The sequence below is a fragment of the Amia ocellicauda genome, chromosome 13, assembly GCF_036373705.1.
Source record: "Amia ocellicauda isolate fAmiCal2 chromosome 13, fAmiCal2.hap1, whole genome shotgun sequence".
NCBI lineage: Eukaryota > Metazoa > Chordata > Actinopteri > Amiiformes > Amiidae > Amia > Amia ocellicauda.
This window is the reverse complement of record NC_089862.1, coordinates 23,936,220-23,958,029: the sequence shown is the minus strand read 5'-3', so window position 1 is coordinate 23,958,029 and position 21,810 is coordinate 23,936,220. Positions and strand designations below refer to the sequence as shown.

At 34.9% G+C, this 21,810-nt stretch overlaps 1 protein-coding gene across 1 annotated transcript in view; it reads left to right on the top strand.

Moving 5' to 3' along the window:
- Positions 1–21,489, top strand: part of LOC136766632 (complexin-1) — a 47,821-nt gene extending 26,332 nt beyond the window's left edge. The window contains exons 4-5 of the mRNA XM_066720234.1: positions 10,372–10,547; positions 16,356–21,489. Of these exons, the coding sequence (XP_066576331.1) occupies positions 10,372–10,547; positions 16,356–16,553 (374 nt within the window). The 3' untranslated portion in view covers positions 16,554–21,489. The remainder of the gene's footprint in view (positions 1–10,371; positions 10,548–16,355) is intronic.
- The last annotated feature ends 321 nt before the right edge of the window (positions 21,490–21,810 follow it).

Here is a 21,810-nt window from a genome sequence, read left to right as displayed (position 1 = left end):
GCTACTAAAATGAGTCGCCACCCAGCATTATAGTACTTGGTAATTACACCATCCACAGTCTCATTTCATTTTTAATACCATACTTCAGGAGAGAATTATGGAATATAATGTATGCTGTATAAAACATATGGATTTGATTAAAATGTGCCTGCCAAAAGGTTCAAGCTGAACATATTCCATCATTCCCACAACCCTCCAAAGCACAAAGTAAAGGTCACTTCTAAATTGTTTTCTGCAGGCTACACTTTGTAACTGAAATTGAAGATCTTAAGGGTGTGCCGACTTTAGTTCAATCAAAAAACTTGAACGAGGGCTGTATATGTGAATATATATGCGTGTTTGTGTTTGTGTATGAGCTAAAAGTGAATGGGTGCTGCCTAGGAAAGGTGTGTGGATGGTTTCAGGGACCCCATTAGGCACACTGAATTGTGATGAATGGGATATCCTCAGGTTGCTATGATAAAGTGGACTGTCACAAACCAAGTGAGGAAGCCTCCTGGGAGAATCAGTACAACAGTAGTATTAAACTTGAATACACACACAAGTGTTTATATATACAGTACTTCCTTCAAGGTACGCAAGAGTTGCAGTCCTGCAAAACTTTGCATAGGCGAGAATCACACAACTCGTGGGAGTATTATCACATAGCAAAACAATGGAGATATGATGATATGCGATACTCAGACACCATATTTTTTACACCTCTATACTTGATTGTGCCACACACCTTCCACTTCTTAATAATTATCTTGATTGTGCTCCAAGGGTTATTCAAGGGCTTTGATATTTTTTTTTATAACCATCCCATGATCTGTACCTTTCAAAAACTGTATCCTCACGTTCTTTCAAAAGGCTCCTTAGTGTGCATGGTTGAGTCTTTGCATTCAAATTCACAGAGGGAACCTACAAGAACTGCTGAATTTATATGAATCACTACAATTTAACACAGGTGGAGGCAACTTAACTTGGTATTTAATTTTGAAGGTGATTGCTTGCACCTGAGATAATTTAGGATTGCTATTAGAAGGGGGTAGACACTTATCCAACCAAGCTATTTGTGCTTTGATTTTGTGAAATAATTGAAATTAAAACTGCTTATCCCATACTCATCAATATGTGTAAAGTTTTACAGTAAATTTCTATGTACACACTAAAGTTAAAACATAATACAATTCTGTGGCATTCACTCTTATGTTGAACATTTTATGATCTGATTATTAATGCTGTTTAGTCTTGAGCTTGACTGACAGTGTCAGAAAGTTTCTTTGGAATTGCTTCATAGTAAGGTGTTGATATGAATTCCTTTTTCTTCATATGAGATGTTATTAATGTTCTTCTAGTAAGGACCATGATCTTTGAGAAAAACGTGATGGTATTGGCAAATGCTTATTGTCTGCATAATTTCTGGAATGGACCAAATAGTATTTTGCATAGAAAGCATATTGTAAAGTGATCCATATCTAAGAGTTCTTAGTTCTACAACATATTTATAAAACATCTCATACTTTCTTTGAAAAACAAATGATGCTTATTACCAGAATATTTCAGTACTGTCTATTGTCAAAAAGACTTGGCTTCAAATTTAGCTGAAATAAGTTATTGATCCGAGAGTCCCAATACAGTTAGTTTTCTGGGTCACAGCAAATTATAATTTTGTAAATCTGTAAACATTCTAGTTATTCTAATTATCAAACCATCACCAAAAACAGAAAACAGAGTAAGTCCAGTGTAACACCAGCATTTACTTTCTCTTAATTATTATTCAGTTTAGATAAACATGCCTTATTGATCATGGAACATTATGTACATACAATTAGACCATTTGATCATTACAAATCAAACACTATGTCCTGGACTTAGACAGAAGCAGTTAGTGTGATTTGTGTTGTTGTTTTACAAACCTTTGGGCTACAAAGAATCCAAGTTCATTTGTAAAGATTTTATATTAAATTCTAGAAAAATAAAAGGGCTATTTGTTTTTGAATACCAAAACATTTAATTTTAACATGATTTCCTAGCCTATTCAATCCTTATCATCCTACGCTAGCAATCCATATGTTTTAAAGAGAAAATGGCTTGCAGGAGAAAGCTAATAATACAGATAAATAATGTTTGGATATTCTCCACAGACATCTGCAGTGAAACAGCTATACATAGCTCTCCTTTATATTCAGAAGGAAGGGCATTTCCAAAGTTAAATTAAATTAAGAATCACTCAGGAGATCCCCAGATTTAAACAGCTGAATGCACTGTCTCATACAACTGTCAGAGATGTGATGCATTTTTGTGAGAAACATGGATTCTTATTCTATACTTGCCCTTCACATTTTTTCACTTTCAAAAGTGCATTTACCAAAATAACTCTTATTATGTTGCTGTCCCATTGGTTCAGGTGATACACTCTAGTGTATCTGACACACTCCATCATGGCTGTGTTTTGTACAGAACCTTGACATCTGGATGAATGCTAATCTTGCTTCACTTTTAAAAGGAACAAATGAAGGATCAACATGATGAAAGGCTTTACCTTACTGCAGGGAGTGCAAGCCATTTGGAAGTAATTTTAAAATCTGCAGTAGCCAAGTCTAAACTTTTAAACCAAGCCATCTCTGAATGCCTTGGCCCTGATCATTGTGTCTGTGGGGGAGACTTCAGCAAAGAGCTACATTCTCTGAAGAATGTATGAAACGCAATTAAACCATACCACAAGTCTGTTTAAAAAGATTGTCAACTATCTGTGAATGGTTTAAATGTCTAAAATTGTATTTACTTTACAATATTTCTTTCTCAATGACCATGTTTATAGTGTGCTTATTGTCATGATGCTGTGTAGTATACATTTTAAAAGAATAACATACTACTAGCTAGAATCCTCACCCTATCCTAACATATCTGTTCTTCCGTTCTGGGATTAATCTGGCTTCTTGATACTTGACAGCAATGTCCTTCACAAGACAATTCTAGGTTGATGTATTCGACCCTCTGACTATCTCATCTCTTTGCTGTTGGTGTTATAAAGGGTTCGGAGACTGCTTTCCCAAGATAATGACACAGAATGGATAATAAAAATCGCAATGATGTAGGTCCAGTCTTTTTTTTATTCAAAGAGACATTCCGTCTTTTAAGGCTTGTGTCTCATTAGGCTGGTTCAATTGATCTATATATCTTCCTCCTCCTCCTTCTTTTCTACTAGGCTGCTACTACTATTCTAGAGATTATGAAGGAAGGAGGAGCAGTAGTAAACATGGCTACAGCAGTTGTAAATTATATTATGGTAATGTGTCTGAAAAATTATTTAACTTGAAATTATATGCATATGACTCTGAAGAGATCAACATGGAAAAACATGGTCAATATGTACTTTCTAATCCACCCAATTCTAGAATGTCTAGGAAGGTTTATTTAGCCTGTTAATGTCTGGTAGGCATGTGCTGAAGCAGGTTGGTGACATGCTTGAGAAGTTACTAAGGGTGAAGAAACCAAAAATTTTACCTGGGAGTATACACCATATAAACAAGGACTCATGTATAGTAATTGATGATTAATGATTTGCAGAACTTTGAATTCACTGGTGTCATTAATCATACTTTAAAATTAGAAGGATAACATGTCACTACAATTCCAGATTTCAAATGCATTTTATATTAAGGTTAATGTTAGTATTTTTTAACCATGATGTGTCTTTCTTATCTAAAGAAAGGCCAGAGTGGTAGAAAAAACATTGAGTTCCCCCCCTGAACAGCTTGACACAACACAGGCAGGTGTGATTTATGAGAGTGAATGCAGGGTCTCGGCAGTTAAGCAGAGTGAGTCGCAACGTCCTCTCCCTCTCACATGTGAACCCCTACAGAGTGACCATCATTCTTAGCCTCTGACTCGGTGCTGTGATCTTGAGAGATTTGTGTTCTGATGTGTTCAGGTGGAAACACACATCCACACATCCTTCGAACACAAGCCCTGACACAGTTTTATTATAATGCATCTCTTAGAGCTCAACTTTAGGAACTAAGTATTAAAGCATCTATGGATATAATACATATGTAGTTAATGTCTCATAACAAAGAAAAAAAATAAGTATATAAATTATGTATTTTAACCGTAATTTAAGTTGGTTCATTAGCAAGTAATTGCAAAGTAACTTCTTAAATATTCAAGACCACGTTTCATATTTAATCCCTTGAGTGATTACATGTAGAGTGTATGACACACAATACTTTTTATTTGTATTTTTTATGAACTGACTTATTTTTCAAAGCTCTTTTTATTCCATTAATTTTTCATCATTTGAAGCCCAGATATGTATTTGCTATGCTGTTTGTTGTTTTTTTATTTGTGTTTCAACTGTACAGATGAAACTAGACAGTCAATTATTTCTTATTGAAATAGGAAGATTATGTGACTGCTAAATTAATATATCCACTTGACTATGTGTCTCCTTGCTTAACATAAATTATTGATTAATTACATTATATCTTATGGGGTGTTTGCATGTGTTCCCTATTTGGTTTCATATAATTTTGTACAGAACACTGAACGGTTTTGAAAAGAAGTCAGATGTATGTGGCAGTATGGAATTTACTTTTTAAGTATGAAGACAAGAGTCAGCAGTGTATTTGACATTACAACTTCTGCTTAGTAAATTAGATGTGATCTGAATTTGCAAGTGATGGCATGAACAAAAACAATCATAGAAAATGCTACAGGAAATACACAATGGAATAATAACCATGCATGAAAAGCATTTTATTTTAAAATCGTTTTAATTAAAATATTAAATAATGTACCCTTTCCTATTATTCCCATTTTTACTTGTTTATTGTTCAGCTGTGCTCTTAGTAATTCTCATGCTAACCAGCTACTGCAACAGAACTACCTTAAAAGTATTCCACAGGGCTTTATTTGTAGGAATTATCTTGAGAAGTATATCTGTGTTGCACATGCTTTGATAAACTGTGCTTCGCCAGTGGGTTTAAATTTAATTTGCTTCCAAATACTGTCTAATGGCAACTTTGAGAATAGGCTTTACATAAGGTGCTTGGGCTGAAATATTTAGTTATGAAGGGGGGAGAAAATCTTCATGGCAGAAATAATAATAATGAAACACTGAATCCCATAGCATATAAACCCATCAAAAGTATACATTATGCAACAGACTTGTATATGGAAACATCATGGGGGGCCTTCATCCAGCAGTGGATCGATATTGGTTTGATGGTGATATGACTTGCTTTTCTAAACAAACAGGTGTGATTTTTCTCATACTCACCCCACTCACAAGACTAGCACATTTGTGTCTGAACTCAGTTTGAACTCAGTGCTAATAACAACTGAGATATTAGAACAGGGTTTGATCCTTGTCTTCTTCTGTATATTTTCCAACCTGTCTTTATAGTTCAGTATAGTTCAGCTGCTTGACTCATTATAAGACATATACAGGGGCAACTTTATTATTTTTCCAAGCCAAAGCTTTGCTGAATCATGGCCAGAAAAAACATGTTTGTTAATCGATGTGTACAACTGTGTTATTCTGGAGGAAATATGGTGCTCCATGTCACATCTGTGTTGCTCTCCAACAGTATGTTAAGCAGAGGGTAATGGATGACCTCTGGTTAGTAATGTTGTACATAAATTTGTAGTGTAAACCAGATGGCAATATCTCCTGCGTTTTTCTCAAGAGAAATGAACAGGCTTGCTTGTCTGCACTTCACACAGATTAGATAATGACTGAGAAATTGATGAGAACTTCTAATAACCTAAACCTGGAGAGGATATGGTGGCAGGGTGTATTTTAGATTAATTTCATAGCTTAGATCACCCCATGCTCATTAAATTAAATTCACATTGCTGTAAAGCTGTGTAAAAGGTCATAAGATCTTAGGCACATTTGTAGATCATGTATGGAACCATAATGAATACCAATCTAGTGTCTAACTTTCTTAGTACATCTCTTCAGAAACAATTAGAAATGTCCACGTACATAAGAACAGATCTAAACATCTAAGGTCCAGGCCAAATCAAAGTTTTGAGCCTCCTGTCAATCCCAAAGGCATTGCTATTTCCATGTGTACAAATAAGGTTCTTAGGCTTTCTAAAGCTTTACAAATCATGTCTACTACTTGAAATTTGAAATGTAAAGGGCCTCCTCATTTGTATGCTGTCTTGAACTTTCTTTAATTAAGAAATGTCTTTCTGGTGTATACCTTTGATGTATATCTGCTTCTGTAATAAACTATATAACTTTGTTTGTACCACTATTTTGTAAAAAATTTAATACATACTACAATGCACAAACCTATGTTTAATACAGGAAATCGTCTAACCACAAACTAACACAAACTGCATTCATTAATGAAGCCTTATAGTTCTGCATGGTGAATAGGAATGTGACAAAAACAAAATATCAAAGCTTTAACTCTATCTTGATTTTATAAAAATATTGAAAATAACAAGTACATTTCTGTAAGTTGTCCTTGTGACATTTGTGTGATTAAAGTAACTCCATACAAAGATAAACAAAAATAATACCACAGGGAACAATTGTTAAAATATGTTAGGATTCCCCTTATATGAAATGACATTTTTGCACAATTTGTCAGTCATGAGTCACCAAGGGTGTTAAGAGTCAGGAGAGCCCATAGGGCACCTTGTGAGACTCTAATGGGTGGAGACAGAACAGCAGGTTCCTCAGTTTTAATGTCAATTCATTATTTAAGTCAAATTCTGTTTTTTAATAACAGAACACACCTTATACAAAATGTATGTAGCTTTGTTTTCAAATGTTGTGTTCTACTTACTAATGGTATAAGTAGCAGTCTGGCTATATATATATATATATATATGATTATTTCTAAGAGTGTTATTATTCAGATCCTTGTACAGAGAGACAAATGTTACTGTAATGTTTTGAACACATCACAGTAGCTTTCAGAGCATAATATTGCAACTGAACCTGAACCTGAACCTACTGTAAAAGCAATTGAATTTCTAAATTGTGTCCAATAATAGATATATTTTATTGAATACAGACTAACATTACTTGAGAATGGTAGGCACTTTACTTTATAGACAGCTATTCTCACAATCGCTCAGACGCATTACAATAAAAATGTAATTTACTTGTAAATTTTACACCTTTATTTTGAAACGAATGACATTTCAACAAGATAAATAATACACATACAAGCAAAAGCAGAATATAGCTCAACCCCCCTCACTGATGACTCAGATTAGTTATCTTTTAGGTCTAAATCACCTTCTTTATCACTGCATGGTGATTCCGTTTTATAAAATCTTTTAAAATGTACACTTGCATTATTTTCCTTCCACCTTCATTTCAAATGCAGTTCCCACTTCTGTTTTACACTCCTGCAATGCAGCAGATTAAAATGTGTATTATAATATAAATGGTTGGATTTGGTTGTAATGATCCTCACAATGCTAACATAAGGGCTCACTATTAGGACAGAGATAGCACTGCTTTGTCAGTCTTGCAATGTTTCTTGTCTAAATTATTTCAGTTCCTCTGCAGTATTTCAGTATTCATTTTCTTTAAGTGCTTAAGTGTGCGTGAATATCATAGTGATAATGAGGAGCGTAAGCAGTAAGCACAAATTACTTCCTTATCAGAACTTTTATATCAAAAACGACTTTAATCAATATATTTCAGAGAAGCAATCATATGCTTGTCTTCAGCAATACATTCTTGTCTGAATAGGCTTCTATTGAGCAGTCTGGAGAATCAATCCAGAATCAATCCCTTAAATGTCCATAATAGGACATTGTTACCCCTCGACGTCTCAGTAAGTTTATCATTCAATCATCAGTTATCGCTCATAATATCAGCCATCGGATATTATTCGTATTTTCATATCACTCGTATCCAGAATCATGCCTATTTTGTATCAGCTGTCAGGTATCACTCTAATTTAATATCAGGTATCACCCTTATTTTGTGTCCAGTGTCAGGTGTCAGTCGGTTTTTGTATCAGGGATCATTCGAATTTAAAGTCAGATATCTGGTGTCACTGGAATTCTGTCAGGTATCTCCTGTATTTCGTATAGGGTATCAGAGTGTGTTTAATTTTTTCTTGGATTTAATTCACTAGTGAATCAAATGACTGAACCTTCTTTGCTGTTATTTAATTGGTTACAGGACATGTCAATCAAGTCAAGATACATGACAGAACCAGAGAGTGGCCTCAAGACAGGCAACCATCTTGTTTTATTCTTAAAACTTGGGTTTATATTTCATGATAAAAAATTAAATGTAAAAAATAATAATGTTGAAATGAATGAATGAATGAATAAATATAACAACATATGAATTTATTTTCTGACTTTGCTATATTTCAATGAATTGACACAACTTAAAAGCGACTGCCTAACATTACTAATGCAATGTGGTATGGATCACTGCAAAGAACTATCACACTTGTGATATGAATGTTGTTCTAAGACCTCCAATACACAGACATAGTTTAATTAGGGACTTTCCTGAGACAATACACAATTAAATTATATGAGTTTTGTTATTTTTTTTATATTTACACCTTTTTTACAAAAGGAAGCAATCATCTATACATTGATACCATGATATATGCATATAAACTATTATTTCATTGATTACATTACCCCCTGCCCCTTGTGTAAATAGGAAAATAAGGAATACGGAATAAGTAACCATCTTCAGTGTGGTGATACCTGATTCTTGACACAAAATACAAGTGATACCTGACATTAAGTGAGCACTGATAATAAAATAAAAATCGAGTGACGCCTGATACCAGTACAAAATATAGTTGATACCTGATTTTAAATTAGAGTGATACCTGACATAAAATGTGAGTGACAGCAGATACAAAATAGGAATGATGCATGAGACCTGACAATAAATAGGCACAATTCTCTATACAGAATGCAGGTGATAACCAATGATATCAAATATGAGTGATAACTGACAGCTGAACGCTAAACTTAGGGCACTATCACACTCAGATCACTTGACAAGGACGTAAATGTACGGAGTTAGCTTTCAAACGGACCTGAGACCACCCTTTTTTAGTGATCTCACTCTGATTGGATTGATCTGCATCCTGATGGGATTCGTCACTATCAGAGGTTTCACATATAACTCCAAACCCACCAAACCGCACTTCAACCTGAATCAAATCGTACATGTGAAATGCCCCTTGCTGAAGGTTGATTGCAAAACTAAGTGATGCATGACGCATTATGCTTAGGATGTCCTAATATGGTGTATGTTGGTTATTAATTTTGGTCAAAAATAAAACAATGATATGAATATGCCCTGGCAACAATAACAAAGCAGCTGCAGGGAGGTTCAGAGACTCACTGTGTGGTTTAGATGTTATCTTACATCACCTGCAGTATGAAATTAGAACAATAAAGGTATTGTTGACATTTTTGCCCCAAGCATTAATTGTGATGATGCATGTATTATGATGCGACTCTGGCAGCTTAAGATTGCATGTGCTTATGTACCTCAAGCTAAGTTTTGGGTGGCTTATATAAATGAAAAGAAAACTGAGAAATTAAAATTGAAATGTGACCATTGGGTTTCTACCTCATTAAAATACAGATTGTATCATGAGTGGAGATATCAGGAATCTATGTCACAGTTCAGTTTGTAAAAATAGACCACAGACCTCTGTGATCTTTGGTCTTGTATTTTTACTAGATCCATGTGATGTAATGAGCTATACTATATATGGCAATTTTAACTAGACACAGCAGACCATATATTTCTCAACAGGGATGGAGGAAATTACTGGCAGTGTTCTGTTCTCTTCTCTCTATCTTTCCTTTCCATTGCCCTTTGGGAATACAGGGGTCAGTGGGGAACTCCCTGTTGGCCATCAACAGAGGAATGAATGACCTACTCTGCTCTGTTAATTATTATGATAACCATGATCTGCTTTAAAAACACTGCTATTATACCTTGTCTTAAAGGAGTAGTTTGTATGGATGTGTTTTGTATATATATACTTAGAGAGAGAGAGAGAGAGAGAGAGAGAGAGAGAGAGAGAGAGAGAGAGAGAGAGAGAGAGAGAGAGAACAAAAATTAAACATCTAATGATAATTAAAACAATGTTTTAAAAGCTAACATTGTCAAATATGTATTGGCCTACTCTTACCCCAGCATTACCCCAGTCTTTGACTAGTAATCTTGTCTCATTATACATGAATAGGCAGCAGACAGGTACAGTCAAGTATTTCAAATGACCCTTTTAATAAATTATATTTTCCTGTAGCTGTGTGAAGGTTCTATTAAGAACATTTTATGTTGTATTATTGTCAACCTTCTTATTGTAGTAATACAATAAACAATCAACTTTTTTTTCCTTTCTACAGGGGCTACCAAAGACATGGGGAAGATGCTTGGTGGGGATGAAGAGAAGGACCCAGATGCTGAAAAGAAGGAAGAAGAAAGACAAGAAGCTCTTAGACAACAGGAAGAGGAGAGGAAGGCAAAATATGCAAAAATGGAAGCAGAAAGAGAAACAATGCGTCAGGGCATCAGGGATAAGGTAAGGAACCTTGCTGCTGAATTATGTACTTTACATAACTAGAAATATGTTATTTTATGCATGATTCTTTCTCACAATCTGGGTTAAAAGAGTAGTAGTATAGTGGGATCTCATTTGTTTAAAGTTTCTATTAGAAATATGTTAATCAGAAACATTTCTCCTTTGTTCTTGGCCAGTAAAATTTCATATTTTTTTATATCTTATAAATATTATCAGAAAAAAAGGGCCTTTTTAAACGACTTACATGTTTTTGAAAGAAAGGAACATATTATTCAACAGAAATATTTTAGGGACATTTTAAACATACATACAAGGGAAGTGTAGCTGCGTGGCCTAGTCATTTCCATTCTTAATCTCCCTAGAGAGGAGAGGAAGCTATTTCTGAACTCTCCAAGTGTCGGCTGATGAGCATCATTGCACAAGACTATCTATCAGCCCTCTGCTCACAATACAGGGTAGACGAGGGAGCGCTGTGAATCTCTGTGATCAGCTCTAATCCATTCACAAGCCTATAGAGTGAGGAGTGTGTGACTTTGAGGAACCTTGAGAAACTTGCAGAGACATCTGAGTGGCAGCAAGCTGTAAATTTGACAGCTTTGGCAAGAGTTTGATTCTGGATACAAGAAAGGGGGAATGTTGACTTGTGCTTCAGATCTTTTTTTTGGCAGTGACCTAGAAATTATCCAAATGAGAAGTAATCAAATCAGAATCCTAATTGCATTGCAATTCTGAGTTAGCTTGATGAAGTGTAACTGTAAGGTAATTTACAATTTAAAAGTCAGGTATTTAGGAATCTATTTTAGCGATTCTGAAGCCTGGCTAAGGGGATTAGGCCTTTTAATGAAGCGGAAACGGTATGTTACAATATGTGACTAGCTTTGACAGGTATGCCTTTTTATAAATAGTATATAGATAGTTATACAATTCATTTTTACAGTTATTTTTACTGTATTTGTACACCTGCATGGGTATGAATATATCTGTAGGTTAATATGTATACAGTATACAGTACTGTGCAAAAGTTTTTAGGCAGGTGTGAAAAAATGCTGTAAAGTAAGAATGTTTCCAAAAATAGACATGTTAATAGATTATATTTATCAATTAACTAAATGCAAAGTGAGTGAACAGAAGAAAAATCTACATCAAATCCATATTTGGTGTGACCACCCTATGCCTTCAAAATAGCATCAATTCTTCTAGGTTCACTTGCACACATGTTTTGAAGGAACTCAGCAGGCAGGTTGGCCCAAACATCTTGGAGAACTAACCACAGTTCTTCTGTGGATTTAGGCAAACTCAGTTGCTCTCTCTCTTCATGTAATCCCAGACAGACTCGATGATGTTGAGATCAGGGCTCTGTGGGGGCACACCATCACTTCCAGGACTCCTTGTTCTTCTTTACACTGAAGATAGTTCTTAATGACTGTTGCTGTATGTTTGGGGTCGTTGTCATGCTGCAGAATAAATCTGGGACCAATCAGATGCCTCACTGATGGTATTGCATGATGGATAAGTATCTGCCTGTACTTCTCAGCATTGAGGAGACCATTCATTCTGACCAAATCCCCAACTCCATTTGCAGAAATGCAGCCCCAAACTTGCAAGGAACCTCCACCATGCTTCACTGTTGCCTGCAGACACTCATTCGTGTACCGCTCTCCAGCCCTTCGGCGAACAAACTGCCTTCTGCTACAGCCAAATATTTCAGATTTTGACTCATCAGTCCAGAGCCCCTGCTGCCATTTTTCTGCAGCCCAGTTCCTTTATTTTCATGCATAGTTGAGTCGCTTGGCCTTGTTGCCACGTCGGAGGTATTGCTTTTTGGCCGCAAGTCTTCCATGAAGGCCACTTCTGACCAGACTTCTCCGGACAGTAGATGGGTGTACCAGGGTCCCACTGTTTTCTGCCAATTCTGAGCTGATGGCACTGTGGACATCTTCCGATTGCGAAGGGAAGTAAGCATGATGTGTCTTTCATCTGCTGCAGTAAGATTCCTTGGCCGACCACTGTGTCTACGGTCCTCAACGTTGCCCATTTCTTTGTGCTTCTTCAAAAGAGCTTGGACAGCACATCTGGAAACCCCTGTCTGCCTTGAAATTTCTGCCTGGGAGAGACCTTGCTGATGCAGCTAAACTACCTTATGTCTTGTTGCTGTGCTCAGTCTTGCCATGGTGTATGACTTTTGACAGTAAACTGTCTTCGGCAACCTCACCTTGTTAGCGGAGTTTGGCTGTTCCTCACCCTGTTTTATTCCTCCTACACAGCTGTTTCTGTTTCAGTTAATGATTGTGTTTCAACCTACATATTGAATTGATGATCATTAGCACCTCTTTGGTATAATTGTTTAATCATACACCTGACTATATGCCTACAAAATCCCTGACTTCGTGCAAGTGTACCTAGAAGAATTGATGCTGTTTTGAAGGCAAAGGGTGGTCACACCAAGTATGGATTTGATTTAGATTTTTCTTCTGTTCACTCACTTTGCATTTAGTTAATTGGTCAATATAATCTATTAACATGTCTATTTTTGAAAGCATTCTTACTTTACAGCATTTTTTCACACCTGCCTAAAACCTTTGCACAGTACTGTATATGCAGTTAGTATGTTGCAGATTGTCTTCTACAATCATTTTTTCTTACCTGTATTATGGAGCAATAAATACATGTCATAAAAATGTACAAACCCATTTATTTTTATTACACCAATTGTATTTTTATGTGTGTGTGTGTGTGTGTGTGTGTGTGTGAGAGAGAGAGAGAGAGAGAGAGAGAGAGAGAGAGAGAGAGAGAGAGAGAGAGAGAGAGAGAGAGAGAGAGAGAGAGAGATAGCATATTGCTATGTCAAGTGATTGGGAAAAAAAAACACTTTTGTAACCAGAAGTTGAATTGTAAGAATCAGAAAGCCTTTTCTTTAGAATGGATTTAGGGGTAGATGTGCCAATACACTGAAAGGTAATGCTGACCTTTTCAATCAATTGTAGACTGCAGCGCTAATGGCACATCAATCTCTTGGGCTCTCTTGGGAGTTGAGTTTAATGCACCTCTAGATAATGACCCTTTTCCTTTTGAAGTGAAGGTTAAAAGGGAGCTTTATTTTACTCTCTTGCTCTAAAACTGGAAACAGACCATTTCATTGGGATGTTGAGTGTTACATATTTTACTTTTTAGAGAAAAGGGTCAGCTCAGGGAAGCATAGCTTAAAATTAGAACATTGAAATTGTAATGTAGCTATGAATACCTTAAATGAGTTGTACAGATTTTAGACTTACTTGTGATTTTAGACTTCTCCGGAGCACAGAGACAACTTGTGATCAAAATACACAGAATCTGGAAACAAATAAGCCAAATGAGATTGTATGAATGTATACATTTCAGTGGAGAAACTACAATAATAAATTAATAAATAATAAATAAATAATAAAAGTGGTATAAAGCACATGCAACAACTTGTGTCTTTGAATAACTTATATTCTGACCTCTGGGACCAATTTATGAGAAGATTACGCTCTGCATTTCCAAATTCTAAAAACATATAATACAGATATATGTAAAAACAATAGAATAGGTATTGTTTGTTGTATTTTTTATTCTTTTTTTAATTCTTTAATGTTAATTTAGGATATTTGGTTTCTTCTAAATGTGATTGGAAATGCCATTGAACGACAGGCCCCTTAAAGGAGAAAAACATCTTTCTGGATCTTTTAGTCTGGGATTCACAGTGGATGATCACCACTCTCCTACATTTCAGCTATACATCATTGGAAAAAAACACTTCCACTTGGATGCGTCAGGATAAGGCATCGCACGGGACACACTGTCTGTCATCACGTTCTGTCACCATTGATGGTTCTTACTGGCCCTGTGCGTACAGATGGGGTTTAGTCACGCCACATATGCATGCTCCAGGAGCCAGACACTGCTTGCTAGAGGGGAGATTGCACGGGTAATAGTTGAAGCAAAACTCTGGAGGGTCATATGCCAATGTTTTCTCCCACATTGACATGCCAATGCTTCTCTATATTCTCTCTACATTACACAGAGACACACACATGTGCAGCCATATGGGTGAGGTGCAGGAGTGTGAAATGTTCTGATATATTGAATAAGAAAGGAAAAATAAGGGTTGAAGAGTTCTAGACTCATTGTGGTCTAATTGTTTTTGTTTTTACGTTTGAACAGTTTGTCTCTCTCCTTAAAGCAGGCTTATTCTGTAATTATTCCATATATTATGTATGTATAAGTCTTACGTATTGATCCTGCATTACAGCAGTCAATTGATTTGTTTGGCACCTACCAAGTAAATTTTTAAAAAACAAAAAACAAAAAAAAACATTCATTTTTGTTTAAATTAGTTAGTATTTCCTGATTGATTGTTAGCTTATACATTCATGCACACATCTTTCATATAGATATATGAGTTTGGTGTTATAAGTGTTATTCCCGAAACATTTCCTACTGAATTTGAACGGCACAGTAAGTATTTCTTTTTCAAGACCAACCACTACGTAGTTTATCAGAAGCAGAGGAAAGCTATTTTAGGATTACACCTGCTGTAATGTATATGAGGAGGACACATCTGATCTGGAAAGTGGGTCAGTCTGACCAAAATAAGCAACAGCTGGGGACAATAATATAGATTAAAGAACAAGTGATGTGTTCATGTTGCTATGTATGCTACAGTGGTTTCTGTTGTTGTTTTTGTTTACATTGCTTGCTTTCTCTTTTTGGGATTTTTTTTTATTTTTAGCATTTTGTTTTTGACATTTTCTGAAAAAATATTTTGCACAATTTTCACAATGTCAACAATATATCAAATGTCCATGTTAAAGAACCATGTAGCCATAATTAATTTTCACAATGAATAGTTGTCTGCAAGGGAAATTGCAAGAACATTCAAAGCTTTGCATAATGAAGAGCAGGCATCAGCAAGTATATACAGAGCAAATGATGGCTATGCATATATATATATATATATATATATATATATATATATATATATATATATATATATATATATATATATATATATAATGCTAAAGTGTTATTAATCAATGTTTAATGTGTTTATGATCGATATTCTACAATAATGTTGTATGATTGGCCACTAAGTCATAAAGATTAGACAATAGGGCAATGGTTACAAAACTAGTGGGCATTAAACAGAAATCAGTTGGAAAACCATTGGATGACAATATACTGTTGTGACAGAATGCCAAGCCTATGGGAAAGGAAAATATTTTCTTAAGAAAAGCATAAGGTACCTTCTATTGCCCTTTTCCTTTTCATATTAACCAACATGTTTGCAGATTTTTTCTTTCTTTACAGTGTTACATTTGGACTGTAAATCTCAAAACATGAGGTGTCTTTATGACATTCCTGTAGATAGAGAGAGATGTATATTTGAAGTCTGGTGAAAGACTCCAGCACAGAATCAGACCAATCACTCTGTCTGCTTGCTAAGTTCTCTGATAAAAACATACAACAATCTTCTGCTGCAATACGACTTCTGTGTTTAAATGTTATCATTTATTCATTTGGCTGGCACCTTCATCCAAGGTAACTCTGTTGTCCCGAGGAGAGAGTTCTAACTTCAGATTCACCCTCTCCTGATCCCTGCATCAACACAGCTCCCTGAGCTCTCACTTCCCAGAACTAGGACTTCTTAGCCTTCTGAGATCAGATACAATCATACAATGACATGATGAAGTCTGTAAGTTTTGATAATTGGAGATGGCAGTGTCAACCTCTGAGAGGAGTCCGGCTCTCTAAACACGTACCTGTTTTTTTCTCTGTTGTTTTCTCCAGTATGGCATTAAGAAGAAGGAGGAACGAGAGGCAGAAGCTCAGGCTGCAATGGAGGTAGCTGCAGAAGGCAGTCTTACTCGTCCAAAGAAGGCAATACCTGCTGGATGTGGTGATGAAGCTGAGGAGGAAGAAGAAAGCATCATAGATACTGTCATGAAATACCTTCCTGGTCCCCTTCAAGACATGTTTAAAAAGTAACAGGGTTAGAGGTGTTAGATTGTTACCCTTTAGTTTATACGGCAAATTCATTCTCCCCCAGAGACTTAGTATATAGTCCCTAGGTAACCACAATCCACCTGTTTTATTTGTAAATAACCTCTGGTTTCAAAGAAGTATATAAATATATATATAATGAAAAAAAAGAATTAAAAAAACTCTAAGAGTATAAGCCATACTTTTACCTTTGATGAAAAATATCAGAATCATATCATGTTGTTGTTGTATAAGATCTGTTATTTATAACACACACACACACACACACCACACACACATTATATATATATATATATATATATATATATATATATATATATATACACACACACATTTACATATGTATCTGTCTAACTTTTCATAGTGTGAATTTACTAGTACTTATGACCAAACTTCCCCTTTCATTTCGTGAATATTAATGTAAGCAAATAGACTGATCACAATGTTGTAAACTGGAAAAACAAATCAATTTAAAAGTACTCCCAATTATTCATTTTTAAGCATGCCAATGATCAGACAATTTGTGAACATCTGTACAATGATTTCTTTTTTGGGGGGGTGAATTGCATAAAGGATTAAGGCAATAATTCTGGCTTTCAGTTTTCAATTGTGTTGTCTCGTGTATGCCACTTTCTCGGTTCCAACAAATTCATGTAGTTAAAATGTCCTCATTGAATGAATAGCCATCCTGCATTAAACAGCTTCTTTCACATATGCTGATTTGATAACATGCTTGATACGCACAAGCCAAATAACTCCATTGCTGAATATTCTGTAATTCTAGTTATTAAACTTGTTCAGTGATCCTTTAAGGAACTAGATGATAGGGTGACATCATGCAAATGTATCAAGCTGTAATAAAAGCACTAGAACCTAGAGGGCTATTTTTCCAGTTTCATTAATGTAAATAGAGATTCTCATGTAATGCTAGATTACTTCATTGTTTTGTTTTTCAGCCAGTTGTATGCTTCATATATACTTGATGTAAACAGACAGTGACAATGGTGCAATATTATTCTGAATGAAGTTGTCCTGTATCCGTTGAATTAAAGGGACTGCGTTCCCAAATCGGCAATAACAGACAATCTTCATTATTGTATGTTCAGCTTGTTAAGTAAAACAATGGGTGTTCAGTTACAGTGTTGTCTTCTGCAGTAAAATATTTGTCCCTAAAAATTATGCAGATGGTGTTTGGGGGTGGGTGTGGGGGTGGTAGAAGGTAGTTCAATAGCATTGAAGCTTGTTGGAATAAAATGAACACATTTAAAAAAGGATGTAGGAAAAAAAAAACTTTTAATGATTAGCTTAGTTGAATGTTTTGCAAAGAACCCTTATTGAAAACAACCCCCAATTAAATAATTCCCGTATTTCAGATATGATTAGAGTTCAATTGATAGTCAATGTTGTGAAGTATATATGGCACACCAACCAATGCTAGTGACTACCAGCTTTAAATGTTTTGTGTGGTGTTGTACCTCGTTTATTTCTAAAATAAAAGGGAAACCAGCAGGACTGAGTTTCTAATACATTTTTATTGGTTAAAACAATTAAACAAATCAACCTTTGAAAGGCTTATTTCCCCTTTATTTTACATTGACACAGTGGCTTCAATATTTGCCTGCTTATTGGGTGATCCGTTTGGCATGTCAGTGTTTATAGTCTTAATAGTGTAAATAGGTATTCAAAGAATTTTGAAAGCCATTGAAATGGGATTGAATAGTTACATTCAGCAAAACTCGAGTGTGATTATCACTGTGAAACCTCATGCTGTTTACCTTTCTTGTCCTGATTGCATTACCTGCTACTTGCTGTTCTCAGTCATAAGATTTCGTATGAACAACTATGTCATTATTTGCAAAAAAGTATACACGTTTATTTTTTGGTACTTGTTCACATTGTAAGGAACTACTGAAAACAATACAAATGTTATGTAAATATCAGAAAATAACCTGAAGCCAATTATATTATTATTATACCGTAAATATTTTAAAAGACTAGCAGCACTTATGCACATAATCAGCAGGTTAGTGACCACGAGAGTCATTGTATACTGCTGTTTGAAACACCTTATTTTGTTCAGGTCAAACATTCAGTATGCCAGGACTAATATAAAGAGTGTGGAATAATAATACAATCAAATTTCGAGTCATCCAGGATTATATGGGGGTTATAAATAGTCATGTACACTCAACTAATAATGATATCAAATAGGAACTCCCATAAATGTATGTGCAATTGAATTTAATTTGATTTCTTTATTAATGTTTCTCTCAAAATCAAATATGTGTTGTTCCTTGAGCTTAGTTGTTTGAAAGAAAAAATGTGACAGACATTTGTGATTGAAGTAGGAGGACTCTCATTATTAGAATGGCTTTTTTAATTTAATACTGGTGCTACAGTAAGTTTTGTACCCAGGACGTTTTTGCATACCCTATTGATGCTGGATCAAAATCGCTCAGGGTGCATATTAAATATATTGGGAAAAAGGGTGTTCAGTAACTATTTCTGACTAAAATTGCCATATGGTTGATATATGTTGGGATAAATTCCTGGTCTGTTTGTTATATACAAAGATAATTTGAAAACATATGACTTTTAGTCATATTAAACTGTGTTGTCCAAAACACACACTTCAGATATTGTGGTTGTATATTGAAGTCTATTTTGCAGAATGTCACCCCCTCAGTCATAAAATAATTCTGCAGATTTGTACCTAGTTTTGGCTATCATGAAAACAAATGTGCATAAAACACAATACATATTTTGTCTGTGCTCAGGTTTTAAATTATAGTGAGATGAACTAAATAAAATATTAATATGATTCAGCACTACATACAAATACATTATTCTATGTTTGTTTTTCTTTTTCCTGGGAAAGAAGTAAATAAATACAAGCACTTTTTGGGTTCTGTATTTCTGTATTTCCTGCAAAACTGTGCAGACTTTAACCACTTGACATGAGATTTCAAACCTGTAATGTAAAATGGCAGGATGGTAGCATCAAGGTCAGTGCTCAGTCTCGCAGCAGAGATAGGAACATTGCTGCTTTTAGAGAGACAGGAGATGTACCAGTTTTATATTTCCTTAAAGAGCCCCCCTACCCCCTTCTTTGAGACTTTTCTCAATTTTACTTTCTTCTTTGCTCTGCTTTTAGCTTGCTTCCAGAGAATTGTATTAATTTTCTGACGTCACTTATCTGCACCATTGTATTAAAATCAACCCCGCCCACATCTTACCATCCACCAGAGTAAGTGAACCAGCTATGTTTGGGTTTTACCTTTGTAGCAGATAATCAATATCCATGTATATCAATGTATTTATCACTGTAAAACGTTCTTTAAAAAACTAAACAGTTCCATATAACTGTTCCTTTTCAGTATTACAACTTTACTGATTACTGCTTCATTTAATTAATAATATACAGTATTTCATGCAGTAATATTACATTGACTGTGTATTTTTCTTTTCACATTAAAGTGTCCCAGCCATTTAAAGGCCTAGACCAAATGAACATTTAAATTCAATAACCATTTAATGAACAAATGTTCCTAGAATCACATCCAATTAAGTTTAGTTTTCTTTTCCATTTCAAACAATCTGTTAAGCAATATATGCACTGTTGCTAGTACATTATCTATTCAGCAAACATACAATTGTAAGAACCTTTGGATTATACCATGACATACCAGGATTCAATCCTATTGAAAAAAGATGTATAGAACCCATTAGCCAACTGCCTTTCACAACTTTAATCCCACAATTTGATTAAACCAAAGAAAGCTGTTTCTAAATATTTTTTGTGTTTGATGTGAACAGCCTTACTCTTGCAAGCTGTCTTCATTCTAAGACCTGAACCAAATAAAAACAAATCCTGCCCACTAATCTCAAATTAAAAACACAGCACTTAATGATTGGCCTCAAGTATTGGGAATTAATTTTATGTTTGATAAGTCAGTCAAGCTTTTGATTTGGTCTGGGCCTTAAAATATATATTTTCTCTTGGGCATTGTGTGTTGTTGGTTGTTTATTGTTTTAATGTTCTGTTCCTTGTGATTTTAAGTTGAATGTGTCATTGTCTGATTTTTACAAAAATGCTTCAGTAGAACATCATCGACATATGTTCGGACATGTTTCTTATTTATTCTCAGTAAACATTTATAAAACCTAAAGGTAGCTGGAAGAAAAGATTATAGAGAAACTTAATCTGTATGAACTTAAGCTCCACATTAGTGTTTTATTACATCAGAACCCCCTTGTGTAAGATGGAAATATAGATAAAGCTATTAAATATCCATCTATGTGGCAAGCGTATCAGATCTATATTAATTAATTTGCACTATATTTATCTTTTTTAGTGTCCCTAACAATATCAGACCAAACCTGTGCCAAGGTCGCATTGTTACATTCATCGTAAGGTTCACCGTTGTTCAATGAAAAAAAACAAAAAACTGATCACTCGGACTGTCTCCATTTAAATACAGTCTGAAACAACAACAAATAACAAAATATTCCTTTGATGTGACCTGAATGTAATTGTCTAACATTTCTCTGCATTGTCTTTAACTGTTATCCTTCGTGTTTTAAGAAAAGCTGATTTTGATGTACTTTTATGTATGTAACTGTTTCTGTTTACGTCTTCTGGTGCTTGTATTCAAGAATCTGTATAATTGGTGTGTTTTTTGTTTTTGTTTTTTTGTATTGTAATATCTTCTAACTCTCTCTCTTTAATTTTGTTTCTACATGTATGCATGCATATTGTCTGCCACTGCAGCAAGGTGATTTAAGAGACTTTTGTGTGATCTATGTGTTTATATTCCGCCTGTTAGTACTCACTGCATGCCATCAAGTCAGATATTCTAGACTGTATCATTACTTTCAAAATGGAATCACAGCACAGGTTAAATAAAGTGATTTCATATAATTGTTTTTTTATATCTATATATATATATTTTGGCACCATTTGGAGTATTATTGGGAAACACATAAAAACTGATGAGGGCTGGGTTCCTGTAGATTATATTACTACCTTTTTAATTAGCAACTGATTAAGACCTGGAACAGTCAGGTGATTTGACTTTGTATCATAATCATGTTTTGAATCAATGAATGGTGGAATGAAAAACAGAAACTCCTTTGGTTCTGGATTGCAGTGAGAAACAAAGAGGCAACTGGCTTGGCAAACACCAATGACCAGAATAATTCTGTCCTATATCCAATACAACCCAAACAAAGTTCCCTTCAC